Source organism: Cataglyphis hispanica, chromosome 18 (assembly GCF_021464435.1).
Source record: "Cataglyphis hispanica isolate Lineage 1 chromosome 18, ULB_Chis1_1.0, whole genome shotgun sequence".
NCBI lineage: Eukaryota > Metazoa > Arthropoda > Insecta > Hymenoptera > Formicidae > Cataglyphis > Cataglyphis hispanica.
This window is the reverse complement of record NC_065971.1, coordinates 1,571,741-1,587,036: the sequence shown is the minus strand read 5'-3', so window position 1 is coordinate 1,587,036 and position 15,296 is coordinate 1,571,741. Positions and strand designations below refer to the sequence as shown.

Below are 15,296 nucleotides of genomic sequence, written 5' to 3'. Positions count from 1 at the left end.
ATAATAAAATTTTTTTAATTAAATATGTAACTAAACATTAAATTGATAATATATTATGTTTCGCACAACCTAACGTTTATTTTATAAGAAATTCTAAATTTAAATTTTAATTAAATTTTTAAGTTCTGCTTTTTAATTTGAGAAGAACCGGCCTTAGAATTTCAAAAACAACATTGCCTGGATAACATTTTGTTTTCTAATAAAACATATTTTTATTAATGCTTGATGATAATAATATTATTCACACCGACTGCGCATAACATGCGCAGTCGTATCGTTACAAAGTATTTTAAGTATTTCAACAACTGGCGAAATCGTGAATTTCCGCATCTTCAAAAGAATGTGCTCATGCTCTTCAATCAAATAAGTTACTCAGGAAAATCGATAAGCGCGGTTTCATCAAGGACAGTTTGGCGTACTTCCGTGTCATCTTCCTTGGCGCGTATTTCGTCACGAGACGATCCTTGTACGGAATTGCACGTGCAACTTCATAATGAGCCGTAATAAGAATTAGCCGTGCATAGAACTGTAGCCGATTAAATCTCATTAGTGTTTATTACAGTTCGCGAGAGGAACCGTGCCGACATTATTACCACGAGACGCAGACGATGATACGTACATTATTCAACTCATATCGATCCACTATTGCACGTATCGCGTGCTCTTATTAATTAATCTTCATCGTGATAGATACATCGTGTAGCGATAACTCAAAAAATCCCGTGATTGGTGTAATCAATTTTATTTTCAACCGCACGTTCGATTCATCAACAGACGCAAAGCAAAACGAAAAAATAAAGGCAGCGCGGTCAAAGCTCGGGAAAACGATTAATTAGACATCGCAATCGTAAGCCTTAGGAGCCTTTTTGCAATTGCGTAATAAAGGATGGGCATAACACGAAAGAGGCCGTGTATATACAAGTCGACTGGTTGTCGCGGTTACGTAGAGTCGTCCTAAATCGATAGAGCCAGAAGCAAGAGCACAGCCGGCTGGGACACGCGTACGCCATGCATCGTATGTACATGTAAACTTGGACTTTCCACGTGTACATTTTTCCCCACGTGTCCGTGTCTGATTATACGCGACCCTTTTTTCTTATTCACTATTCGTCATTCGATATTCGTATTTCAATTCGTCCTTTTATCTTCTGTGATTTTGTCAGAATGAGTTTACTAGATTCATTGTGATGTTCTCGTGGCAATTGAAGTCAAAAATGGAATATGATCTATAAATGTATACATGTATTGTTAAAAAAAAAATTCTATTATATTTCAATTGCGATTAATCATGATTGCAGGTCAAGATTTTCTCTTCATAAATTAATATTGCAAGATATTTCAAAATGATATATTTTAAGATATATCTTTAAATTAAATCCGAGTAATAAATAAATCAAAGCAAGAGCAGGTACATTTGTATGCAGAATAATCTAAATCAAATACATAATGAATATTTTCGATCAAAATGTACAGAATTAGTTTCTCAGATTGATATTGCAATTATAGCATATATTATTGCAGCTCTTTGTGCTTGGGATGGGCGATATGAATTATTCGAAGCTGCAAGTGCACACTTACAGAAACCGCGTTTATGTCAAAGCTGGACAGGTAATGCAACCGCACGGGACAAACACAGGCCGCAGGCAAATATATACCTCAGTCGAATATATACATACATCCGTTCTGGAAACGGGCGTACAGCTATCTCTTTAAACACGTCCCTTTCTCTAATTTAAACACGTGATAGCGTGCGCGCAATCGAATTATAGCGCCTCACGTCGCCGTGACGTAAGCAAGCCTTCTCATTTAAATACACATTATCAACGATCATCTCTCTGTAATCGTTACCATCACCAGATATCATTGTACATTGACGCGATATAACGAACTATACAAAGACTGACTATATAACGAACTACGTGACTATACACAGTGTAGACATTCCCCGTTCTCATACCTAACATAAATATGCGACGCTTGATAAAACTTTCCTATGCGCGTTTTCCAGTATAATAATATCCTATGCATATAATATAAATTTGTGCTCGACAATCGCAATATATATATATATATGTATATATATATTATGGATAGATCCAATTTCGATAACTCTGGATGACTAAATTTACATCTCCTTAAATATGTATGAAAGAGGTAGCTCGTCCAATATATATTCGCACACATATAAAAATCTTTTTTCTCTCTTGATAATACGATAGAACGATCTGATCTTAGGATCAAAATTTGCAATTAAAATTTTTTTCGAGAAAAAAAAATATTCAAAAAATATAAAATATATTATTATTATATATTTTTCACTTTTAACTTTATTTTAGAAAATAAAATTTGTTTTTATTTTTGTACAATTATTATAATCTTGATTTTACATCTAATTTCCTTACAAAATCAAAATTGTAAAATATTTAATTCTGTATTTTAGATAATTAATCATTTCTCGGCTTCCTCTCTATTGTATATTTATTGTTTGCGCGAAGACCGAATATACAGGGTGTCTAATAATAATCGCTCCATAATGTGCGAATAGAGCTGATGAAACCAAGGAGAAATTTCTTTTATCATTTTGCCATTTTTATAATATAATTATTGAGAAATTAATTAAAAAAAGATCGACCGCGCGAGTATAAGCGCGCGGCGAGAAGAGATAAAGCCCAAAAATATGCGGTCGCTAAGCGCGCAACAAAATTTTGAAAGGAGCTCTACTAATGACAACGGTTACGTGACAGCAGTACATAATAATAGCTTTTCGCATCCTAGCAATCACGTATCAATGGATTGTCCCTTTTTACTGCGCGCTTATTATACTCACACTGAATTGATTGGGCAATTATTATCAGACACCCTATATAAAATAAATGCACGTTTGCGAGATAATCGTAGATAACGATGTAAATTCAGCAAAAGCGAAATGTGGAAATAGAGTTGCGCTGCATCAAATGCTGCATCAGCTATTTGCAAAGAGATAGTTACCGTCGGTACATCAAAGCAACATCGAGAGTAGACGACAAGTGAAGAGGCAAACGGATTAAGTCCTTTGATACGAATAACGCTCGAGGAGATTTATATAAGCAATAATAAAATTGGGAGTCTCTCTATTCGTGCTCATTATTTTGATGAAAATCCTAATGTCTTACGTTCTTAGTAGAAATTCTAGGTATTTTTGAAATAACACAATGACAAAGAGCGAGAGAAATTTTACTGCCATTCTTCATCTGTGAATCTTATTCAAATCTCATTCTTGCTGAAATACTCTCCATGTTGCTTTCAAATTTGCAAACTTATGATGTTGCCTTTATATGTCGTATATTTTTCATTTTTCTTTCGTTTCTGTAAACAGAGAACAACTGCAATTCTTCAGGCACGATTCACAGAGAAGCATATTGTTTGTAAAATCAATATACTGTAGAATCAATGTACATGTATATATCTGTCAATATTTTTGAAGAGAGATAATTTAATAGCATCCCAAAAATTTATCATAAAATTTTAACGTCAAGATCTACTACTGGGTTAACTATATTCTTTTTCAATTCAATTATTCCATAAAAAAGTAAGCTTTTTCAAGATATTATTCAAATACTCTTATCATTTATTAGATAAAATTTCAATGTCCTGTTATGACTATTTATTGTTACAAGAAGCCTCCTTATATTATATAATATATATAGAATTAAAAAATCGCAAAATGGATTATAGGAGAACAAATACAATATTTAAAAAAAAAAAAAAAAAAAAAACAGTTAAATTAAAAATGCAATCAATTCTTTTATTATTTTTTAGCTAAAGCTAGAAAAATGAATATTATACTTTGAAAGTAACTTACATTAAAAACACGACGTCCAATATTTTTCTACAGCACTTGGGAATCGAAGAATAACGGTTATATGTATAAATGTGAAAGTAGGACAGCCATTGTGATTCTGTGGTTTAGAAGATAAATACGCGAATTATGTTTATTGTCCATTTACGTGAAGGTATATTTTGCTCTCGCTATTTTCACAAGCAGGAATAACGCAGTACCGTATAATAGTTCAACGCTGCACACAATAATCTAATATAGTAACAATAAGTAAAGCTATTAAGTGCAAAATTAAATCGCCAGAGAGAATTATGGCTCTAAAGCTCCATTGGGGTCTTTCATAGTTCATAGTTTCAACACTCAACATTCTGCTAATTTATATTTGCAAAGTCTTTTGCAAAAAAAAAACCAAAAGTTAGGTAATAAATTTTATCAATTATAATTTACAATATGCCAAGTACGCTCGTTTTATTACAATTTGTAATGTCGACCAACAATTATTTATGCTGCACAGTTATTAACTTCATAAATTAAAAATTATTAATAAATAAAAAATTAAATATCCATTTTGAAATCGTGTATGTGAACCCGAAGAATGTAATTAATCTCTTCGCTCTTTATTAATTGCACATAATTTATTATATTTTTGTTTTATTAAACGTTCCCATATTATTCGATTAATAACCTTTGATAATACAATTTTCGCATGCGCCACTGACGCCGGTAAATATTAATTCCGACATAATCGTCGCATCGAGGAAAGGAGTATATATTATAATCTCGTGTTACGAACGCGATACGAGGGAGGATTGTGAACATTCAGTGGCAGGAGCATGTTGGAATTGCCAGAACACAATTGCGTTATGTTATGCTTCTCAGTGCATTCGAGAGGATCATGTAACACGTAGGAATAGCAATGCTCAGGTGCTCCAGCAGGTTACGCAATGCGTATGCATGAAATACGGCCTATTCCGCCAAACTTTACTACTACGCACTTATGCGCTATATGCACTTGACCTAAATTCTTTGATTAGATTGTCAACGTATTATTCGAAAGAAAACTCAGAGAAAATCGATCTGTTAACGCGAACGAAAGAGTGGAACGATTAAAATCGAAATGTTTCGACTCTAACATTATATAAATCTTGTCTTCTTAATGCAGATGCAGTTTATGTTTATTTAAAAATAAGACAGAATTAACGTCGCGTTTTAATCTCCACAAAATAGCAAACGCGGTCTTGCACTTTTTATTGAAAATTTGACAAGTGCAAATTTGCGAGTTGCGGAATGTGATAGCATCCGTCTAACTGTCGCATTATGCAAGCGAGGAAGGCAGGAAAACAGTTAACTTTTCTCAAGATATAACTTTTATGACGCGGATATGACCGATATATCAAATAATCAATAACGTTATCTTATCGGCGCGGGAGCTATATTTTCTTCCAAAACACCTGCGTCTCCTATCATAATCAACTCCTTATCCTGTTCGAAAGGTCAATAGCCACGTATCTCTGATCTTGAACTGTTAATATCCAATATAGATGTGTATGTATGAAATTTTTAAATTACTGTATATGATTATTATTCTATTTATTTAAGTCTATCGATCCTTTGGTATGGTATTGTTTTATCAAGTACAGTGTAGACAGAGTTCTCATTATATGTGTGTGAATTACATTACTTAAATATAATTACAAAGCATTTAATAAACGCGTTTTGTTCTTCAAATATAATTTATTATATGATTAACATGTTTTTAAAATTAATTTTTCACTTCCAAATTCTATAATCCCTCGTTAATTAACATTGAAACTTTAACGCATGTTTATTTTTGTTCTTTTTCAGAGACAAACAAAGCGTCCCTTCCAGATATTATCGACGATAGACGTATGTACGTATTCATCACGAAGAATTCAAAGAGCTAATCTTGCAAAGCGACAACTTTATTGCGCGAGGAAAAAATCCAAATGAAATATTTTAGCAATGAGTTTAATCGCGGAAAGAATTGTTCGATTTACAAGTCCGAGGAGAAACGTTAATTATAATCCGTGTCAAGATTGCGAGCAAGTGATAAGTGTTCGCGGATAAACATTCGGCGAGTAAAGTAATTAAATCGTCAGTTCAAAAATTAAGTGTGAAGAGCAAAATGAAACTTGGCAACCGCCGTCGACCAATCCTATTAAAGAGCGCTTAATGAGCGCGTGAACGCGCAGAAGAAAGGACAGTCTATGAAATGAAGCTCGGAGATAACATGACCATGGAAGGTGAGTGAAAATGACTCACGCATTAATTAAAGCATTAATCGATAGTGTTCATTTCGTCGGCATGGGTGACGAAGCATGATTTGTCAAAATAACATGCGATCGTTCAATGTTTTCTTAATATAATATAATGTCCACCTCTAATCATCTTTAATTCATTACATATGTATAATAACAGATTAAAAACTGCTTCAATTTTTTGAAGCTTTATCATTCATTTTCAGCACAAAAAATTGAGATGTGTAGCATTATTAATTTATTGTTGATTTATTGTCCCGAATTTATTACTCGCAAAAGTATAAAAAATAATAGAGAATATGTTATATGCTACAATATTAAATACTACTATTTAATTGCATTAAATAGTAGCTACTAATGTAATGCTAATTAATGCAATTAATTTTTCTTTTAATTTTGATATTTAAAATTTTTTTAAATTTATTTGCTCTCGACATATATATATATATATATCAAAGATAAACTCGAGATATATCTTTAATATAAATTTTCTGCTACTTGATATTATAAAGTGGAGAATAGAATATCAAATTAGCACAATTATATATCGTAATATCTCGTAGTAGGAATATCAGATTAATGGAGCTATTTTATGAAATTTTATACTCAAAAATATTATTAAAAATGTATAGATACATAATTAATTTAACTCCTCACACGTAGTATATACATCAATATAAATAGTAATATATAAATAATATACAAATAATATTTATCATACGAAAAAGGTGCTCGGATAATTCATCGCATGTTATAAACTCATGCTTAAATATCGTTAAAAATGTTGGGTCAACCTTCAAAGTTTTCATGGCTAAAGAGCATGTCCCTGGGAGTGAAGGTTTAAATTTACTATCCAGTTACTTCTCTCTAACCTTTAATACCATCTACGTGTTCCTTTTCGCGGAGAAAATGTGATGTTTGTCGAAACGTGCTTCAATTGCTCGACGCGGCATCAACGGCTCTTTCGATCCGAAACAAAAGTGAGGAGTGTCTCACTCACCAAAAATTTGTACATGTATTGCGATTTACCTTATTCGGAATTCGAGTTCAACCAAGAGTTCAACCATAGAAAACGTTTTTTCAGATGAAATGTCTCTATTTTAATTTTTTTTTTATTTTATTTATTGACCTCTACATTCGTACTCCTTTCATTTAGTTTTTTTTTTTTTTTTTAGTTTTAGATGACATTTTTTCCTCTCACTCATAACAATCTATCTAGACAGTTGGCATTTTGTAGCAAAAAACCAAGTTTTCGATTTTTTTTACCAACCATATACTTATTTTTAATTTATTTTATTAAATTAGAAAAATATTTTTTTTAATTTGTTTTATTAAATTAGAAAAATATTTTTTTAAATTTATTTTATTAAATTAGAAAAATATCTTTGCGGTTATCTATTTATCTCAAATATTCATAAATAATCGTTTGATTCTGAGAATTATTCACGCGTATTTAAAAACGTTCTAAAGTCGAGGACATCGGTTTTATTTTTCAAGACGTTTTTTAATCTTGTCTGGGTTATTATTGTTTTGTGCTAAAAGACTTGTAAATCAATGCGAAGTAATGCGAAGTAATGCGTAAATAATTCCCCAAAATATGTATAAGTATTACGACATTGAGACTCCCCTTAAACAAGATCATGTAACATTTGTTAGGCGAAAAAGGCGTATAGATGCATACAAGAGCTGGAATACAAGTGGCTGCTATATAAACCGAGTTTTCAGAAGCAAACGACGCGCGATTAACTTGAGATTCGAGGAAATGATAAAGAATTCGAAATTTATAACTGAAAAAATTATAAATTTTACATAAGACTCACATATTATGCTATATTGATAAAATGCCACTATAAAATTTTCTTTCAAGATCATCAGAGTAAAATAAACCTGACGTATTTTAAGATTAACTTGGGCGATCTAAGACGACATCTTGAAGGACATCTTATGCTTATACTATATTGCTACACGAGCTCATTTTGTACTCAAGCTCGTCCTGAATATGTCATAGCATGCTATAAGTCGTGAATATATGAATAACGGCAATTTTATTTATCGGGAGCATATAACTTCTTCTATGAGATAATAAATAATTCATTTAAGGCTGACGAAGCGATAATTGTTTAAATTTATATGGACTTTAATCAATACTATTTGTAAAAGAAATACAGTTATGCTTAATTGCCTATATGAATAAAGTAGCAACTGTGGCATACACTATATATTTACAAATGTTGCCTCGTGGTGTTGCGTACCTAATATATTTATAAATAAAAAAAGTATCTGCTCATATTTTGAAAAATACTTGTAATAATAGAACAAAAATTTTTTAAACCCTTTAACGCACATTTAATATATTTAAGAGTTCTATTCAAATAATATAATATTTATTCATTAATTAGTATACATACGATTCTATGATAATTATCGTTAAAAAATTTTTTCAACATTGTATAACTTTTTAACAAACTACAATAAAGATAATAATGAATTTTATAATCGAAACAATTAATTTAATCGCCATGAGCAAAGAGAAATACATTTGATAAACCAAGGCAAAGCAATCGATACATTGTGAAACTATTTATATGTAGTAAAAATACACGTTAAAAAAAATACATTTTACAAAATCGTGACGTGTAGTTACAAATGCTAAGAATAAACTTTCTATAAAATTTAAATTGCAATTTTATTGCCAAAATAAAAAATAGCAAAATACAAATGCGAAAACTTTTCATTAAAATTCTTTATTCCAAAGACACACACATATACAGAATAATAAATGCTTCGTTAAAACAACAGGAAAATATGTAAAACAAAAAAATACAAGGTGCATATTTTTTTATGTAATGTGAAGCAAAAGTACTAGTGCTTCGCTAGAATAACTATATTTTTGCTTTCTGAATGTAAGGAAGCCTTTTGAAATCTTTCTTTCTTTTCATTTCACGTTACATGTCACGTTAATATTACCTGTCAAAAATACATTAATCAAAGATTAAGACAAAAAAAAATATATATATATATATATATATATATATATATATATATATAAAGGAAGAAAGATTTTAAAAGGTTTCCTTGTATGCAAAAAGCATAAAAAAATAAATATGCACGTCGTATTTTTTCATTCCACATTAATATTTTCCTGTCGCTATTTTAACAAAGTATTTATTATTCTTCCTTTTCAGCATTTTATTTTGATACCGCAAGTAGTTATTTTTGCATTTGTTATCTGAAGCGGGTCATTGGAATATGTATTTTTTTATGACTCTAGACAAATGTGAATTTTAATTATACGTTCAATATCATATTTACGTCATAGATATTATTATTGAATGTAATCTCAAAATATCATAACTTTATATCTACGCTCTATGTATTGAGATTTTATAGACAACTTACAGTTAAAAAGAGAAAGAAAAAGAGAGAGAAATAATATTTTATATTCTGATTTATATCATTAATTATAGAAGCAAAAAAAAAGGAGTGAATTTTCCATTTGACAATCGGCAACGTTAACAAATATGAAAATCTCACGAAAACTCATAAATCGCATTGTGTGGCAGTATGTGAATTTTTGCTGAATTGCTCGAAAAAGTAAAATAAAGTTTTACGGTCGTAAATCTTCTCGATGGCATCGCCCATGACCTCGACGAGTGTCGGAAACCTCTTCGCCGTTCGCACATAGTCTAACTTTTTTCTGCAAAAAAGCTGCAAAAATGCTTCTCGTGACATCCGCGAATCGTCTTCGACGATCTGGAAATGCTGCGAAATTCGCGACCGTCTGTTGAAGCTAGAAAATTTTTATTCCTGGAAATTTTTACGGTTCGATTTACTTCGGAAAATAAATTTTAGAATTGTTTTATATAATGCGTAATATCATATTTTTTATTAACATACATGCCATATACTTTTTTATTTTATGAATTTATCTCTCTATTATCCTCTCGATATAAGCCTCAATTTTCAAGAGAATATTTTGCTCGTTCAAAAATCATCCTTCCTCTATAATTTGCCACCATTTAAATTATCCAATATATTATCCAAAATATTCTAAATATTTTTTAATTACATCATTATGAAGCAGTATGATGATTGTAAAGAAAGAGAAAATAAATTAGATTAAATCCCAAATGTTCTGGTTCTCAAGAGATTTATAATAGAAAAAGAAGGATAGAGAAGAAGAGAATATAGGGTATTACGACTCTTAATCAGGTTTGTGCTGATTAATGATTTCGCTATCGATTGCAAACAAAGCTTACTTTTTCTCTATTTTTTCTTTTTTTTTCGTTGCTCTTCCTTTTTTCCCTAACCCTCTCTCTTTTTCTCTCTCATTTTAAATCCAATGACAAACACAGATAATGTCGTTGATGATGATTCGATACTGCCGATCTTTTCTGTGCTGGAGCGATTTCGCCCGAACGTGCAGCGAATTGAAATGAACGTGCACGCACATTGAATGCACTAATTCGATGCATTATTAATGTACATAGATGTTACGGCAATATTACAGCGATGCAGCTAATTATTTTTTTCACATTAAGAGCGAGAATATTTACGAATGAATAAATTAACTTTAATTAATAATTCAACGTTCCGTTTTATTTTCGCCACTAATTTCAGAAAATATTTCTCTAGATTATAAAAAAAAAAGTGAGCTAAAATAATATATACATTGAATTAATATAGCATTTTGTAAGGCTTTATAAGGTAAATTGAAATATCTTGTTATGTGCTTTCATATATATATATATATGTATATGTATATGAAAACTTCTTTTCGCAAGTTAAATATAAATTATATTTTTGAAGTTGTAAAATGCGATATCCATGTCGATTCTCTTGTGCTTCTGGAAAAAGCTAAGTTACATTTCTTTCCGTCGCAGTTTGTAACATCTTTCTGAAAGTAGCTGGCTTACAAAGGGAGAGTTCGAAACTCTGTTGTGCTGATAAAACATTCACTGCGTAATACTTCGTCTGACAACGTCTAGGGCATACAGTTTAATAGTTTTATCTCCGAGTTTGACTTAGAAAAGTTTGGCGACCCTTATAGAAGTATACAGAAACGTTTAATCTTACCGCAAGTACCGCGGTAGCCAAGATCGAAGAGTAGTCTGGTTTGCTCTTTTCCTTCCGCATCAGAAGGAATTTCATTATAAACTCAAAATCACAAGATTTAAATGTACCGTTTTCTTATCAAAGAATAGCTTTAGCCAGCATTTGTTGCGCATTGTTAAGATTTTCTTTATTAGATAAAACAATTATATGAATTTTAAGAAATTACTAGCTTGCGATTATTTAAATTTATAAAATTATAAGCAATTTTTATTTATTTTCTTTTTATTGTTTTTTTTTAAATTAATAATGCTAATGATTAATAAATTAATTTGTATGATTTTAAACGTGAAATATATTGTAAAAATAATGGTTCAATTGGATGATCTTAAAATTCAGAGAAAGTTTTTTTTTTTTTTTTAATTTCCGAACATCTAATACATTTACGGAAATGGCAAACTTTTGAACAAACAAATTTTTTATGAAATGACTCCATCTAAATCATACACATACTCTTTTCATGTAACAGATTATAAATATTAAACAATAATCGAGCCTTCTGACATCCGGAATAAATTTCTGAATTTTTGTTTGTCGTTTTAAATTTTTCACAGAAATTCCAATAAAAAATGTACCATTTCCGGTCTCAGAGAGTATGTTACAACAAAATATAAGTTTTACATCACTCTGTTTGTTCATTAATATTTTTCTTGTCGGATAAAGATCTCTCGAAACTTCAACAAGGGATAAAAAATTATTTCGCTTTTAAAGTATAGTTTTTATTATAATTTAGCACACATTTCTTTCTTCTCTTTTCTCTATTTTTTAAATTGCACGATGGAATAATTATGATATACATCATATATAAATTTCATTCGGCATTAAACGTATTAAGGTAATCAAAAAATAATCATTAGCAGACCAAACATGCGTGCCTGTGTATTAAATTTTAACGTGCACGCAAACGAAAGTAGCGTGTAAAACTGCCACGACGCGTTTTGATTATTCGCATTTGCATTTCTAGTTAAAAGGCGGCAATTTGCCATCCGTGGGTATTTCGCTCGCCCCCTTTTTCTCCGACGAAGTCTCAAGGTCTCATTACACTTAGGAGGATCTTCGAAGGCGACGCAATTGCAACATCGCGCAAAAAGCACTCCCGCGAATCGTCCGTAAACGGCAAACACACTTCCCTCTTTTCACACAACCTTCGTCCATATTTCCCTCACTATTGTAGCTCGCGTCGTTATCAGTCCCCGATGTCATACTTTCATACTCCGCTTTTAAGGCTTTCCTTCCCGCATACTTTGAATGGAACAGCGATATAATATACGCAACATCATTCAGATTATTGATATATATGTCGAATAAAAAGAAATCTTCTTTCCAAATGAATCTCATTAATGAAGATAATTATTTTCGTGATATAAATAGAATTTTCTAGCATCGAAAAAAAAAAGTGTGTAAAATTGTTTCCTTCGATAAATTCGATAATAAATTATTCGTGGACACGTTCGATAATTGCTACTCGCGATGGGAAAACTTATCGGAACGCGCGCTATAAAATACATTTATTCATTGCGATATTTATAATTAAAGTTATATAAATAATAAAATTCGCAAGAATAAAGATTGATTTTCGCGGTTAATTAATTTCTCATAGGCAACGCCGATCGATACAAATTATTTCCCGGATGTAGGTAGGTAGTACGTAGGTGCATAAATGTGCACGACGCAAATAGCACGTCAATTTGTCGATCCTTTCGCAGCTCGGCTACACAGAATTTTGCCTTTATTTCGCCGTTCCAATGCATCACTTACCGCAGTTCGCACTTACTTTTTATCCGTCTCTAAATTGCTATTTTCCCTCCTGTTCTTATCGATTTTCTCACGGCACTGATTTTACGCCAAATGCAGAACGAAAAAGTATACAAATTTAAGTCGATTAAACACCGCCTCGTCCTATCTTGAATCGCTATTTTGTGCATGGTTACCTTTAGCTGTTTGCACACATTGCGCACATATTTTGACATTTGAAAAATATGTGCAACGACATTTATTGAGTCGATAGTTATCGATTAATCGTGTATAAAATAGTCTGGCCACTCGTCATTTCTTTTTTACCTTCGTGATATTATATTGTCATTTCTCGCGGTTAAAATTCTTCACGTTATCAATTCGGCCACGTAATCTTTTACCTCGACATATGCTTTCTCTAATTTTTTATATATAATCGGCTTTACTTAATAATATACATATCTCATGTTAAACATGAGATGACACCACAAACTTTTAATGAAATTATTTTAATTACCCGAAAATTGTAAAATTGCAAAAATAATCGCTTGAATGTGCATCGTATTGTTAAAAAATAAATTATAGATTTACTTGCGGAAAAAATTGAAATAGATTTTCAATATCCGAATTTCAAAAAAAAAAAAAAAAAATAGAGAGTCTGCAATCCATGTAGAAATTCGACTTATAGTAGCGACGATGACGCTTCGTTTACTCGGTTCTCTCGATCAATATCGGGTGTCACCGGGACGGTTTTGCCGACGCGCCGACGAGTTAGCGAGAATTGATTATAACCAGAAAGGAGGATACGTGTGGCCGCGAGATAATACGGATGCACACACAGTCGCCGGTCCCCGATCTCTTGACGATTTAACAATTGACTTATCCACGTGCTTACGAAATCGTCTGCCGCATAATTGAACACGAGACGGGCAATTTTGCATCGTCACCGCCTCCTCTCACATTTGCATCCTGTTCTAGATTTCCTCGGGGCCGGCTTCCTCCATCCGGCCATACTCCCTTCATGAAAATTTTCGGACGCTTTTTAGAAACTCCCGCGTAAGATATAATGTACTTTTTCTATCATGATAAAAAATTGCGCGTACAAATCTTTTATCTAATTTTATATTTTACGAAAATGAATTATTTCTTTTCAATTTCACTATTTTCGTTAAAGCTTTGCATTGTTGTTAAATCTCTTCAGTTACTAACACTATCATTATTAAATCGGTGAAGAGAGTTATAAAAAAATGTCAGTGAAATATTAATATAAAAATAATATTAAAGACCGAGAAAATTGTATAGTGATTCACAAACGAATTCTTCAAATAAGAAGTAAATATGTTTGTTTACTATCACTTTATTAATCTCAGTAGAAGAAAAGTCGAAAAAGATGACAGTTGGTAAAAACAATAGTTGAAGAGAATATTAAATATTACTATAAGAAAGGAAAAACGAAAGATTCACTCGTCGTCAAGCTTGGATAAAAGCCGATAGTCAGAAACAAAAGCCTCCGCATGCTTGAGCTTAACGTTTAAATAACTCCGTAGTAATAGCATTACAAATTTTATATTATCGAATCTTTTATCTCTTCCTAACGGGATTCATGCCTATGCTTAAGAAGATCCTTTCCGACGATACAATGTACTATAATGTGCTCGGAAATGGTGTCACTTATTTTGCATAAAAATCTACGGAATTTTAATTTATAACTTTTATATAATTCCTGTGTGTGTTGTGTTTCATATTAATAATCTTTTACAAAATGCAATATATTCTTGATAGCGGAAATAATAAGCAAACACTAGAATATTACAATAATTTATAAATTCTATAAAATTATTATTTTTTTAAATAATATTATTATAATATATATGAAAAAATTATATAATACATATTGCTTAATATTAAAAAAAAAAATTTTTTTTAATAAAATCTTGTCAAAAAATAAAATGTTACAATTTTGATAGACAATAAAAATAATTATTATTTTATCATAATTTTGTATAAACTATTAATAAGACAAAATATGATGCAATATATTATTTGCTACAATATAACATTACGAGAAATTACAAAAATGTAATCTTTCCGAAAAATTTTCTTTTATTATCATGTCATGTAAGTAATTGAATTCGACATTTAGCCTGCAATAATCTGTCACTATTAGAACTATTATAATTTTTGATTCAATGTCGCAGCAAACTTCGCTAGCGTATGTCTCTTCCTCTCATATCACATCGATGAAACAAAATTACGAGAGTCCTACCGGCTAGTAATTAATTATTGCCCGAGCACATAGTAATGAAATTTCACGACTCCCGATGGACGAGAGCATCGGGTCAGCAAGTAGAAAT

The 15,296-nt window shown here is 31.1% G+C and overlaps 1 protein-coding gene and 1 long non-coding RNA gene across 2 annotated transcripts in view; one reads left to right on the top strand and one right to left on the bottom strand.

Moving 5' to 3' along the window:
* The window catches only part of LOC126856366 (calcium/calmodulin-dependent protein kinase kinase 1), a 73,133-nt gene that overhangs the window by 5,760 nt on the left and 52,077 nt on the right, over positions 1–15,296 (top strand). Inside the window, exon 2 of the mRNA XM_050604807.1 lies at positions 5,663–6,081. Within this exon, the coding sequence (XP_050460764.1) occupies positions 6,051–6,081 (31 nt within the window). The 5' untranslated portion in view covers positions 5,663–6,050. The remainder of the gene's footprint in view (positions 1–5,662; positions 6,082–15,296) is intronic.
* The window catches only part of LOC126856416 (uncharacterized), a 158,581-nt gene that overhangs the window by 102,742 nt on the left and 40,543 nt on the right, over positions 1–15,296 (bottom strand). The window lies entirely within an intron of this gene.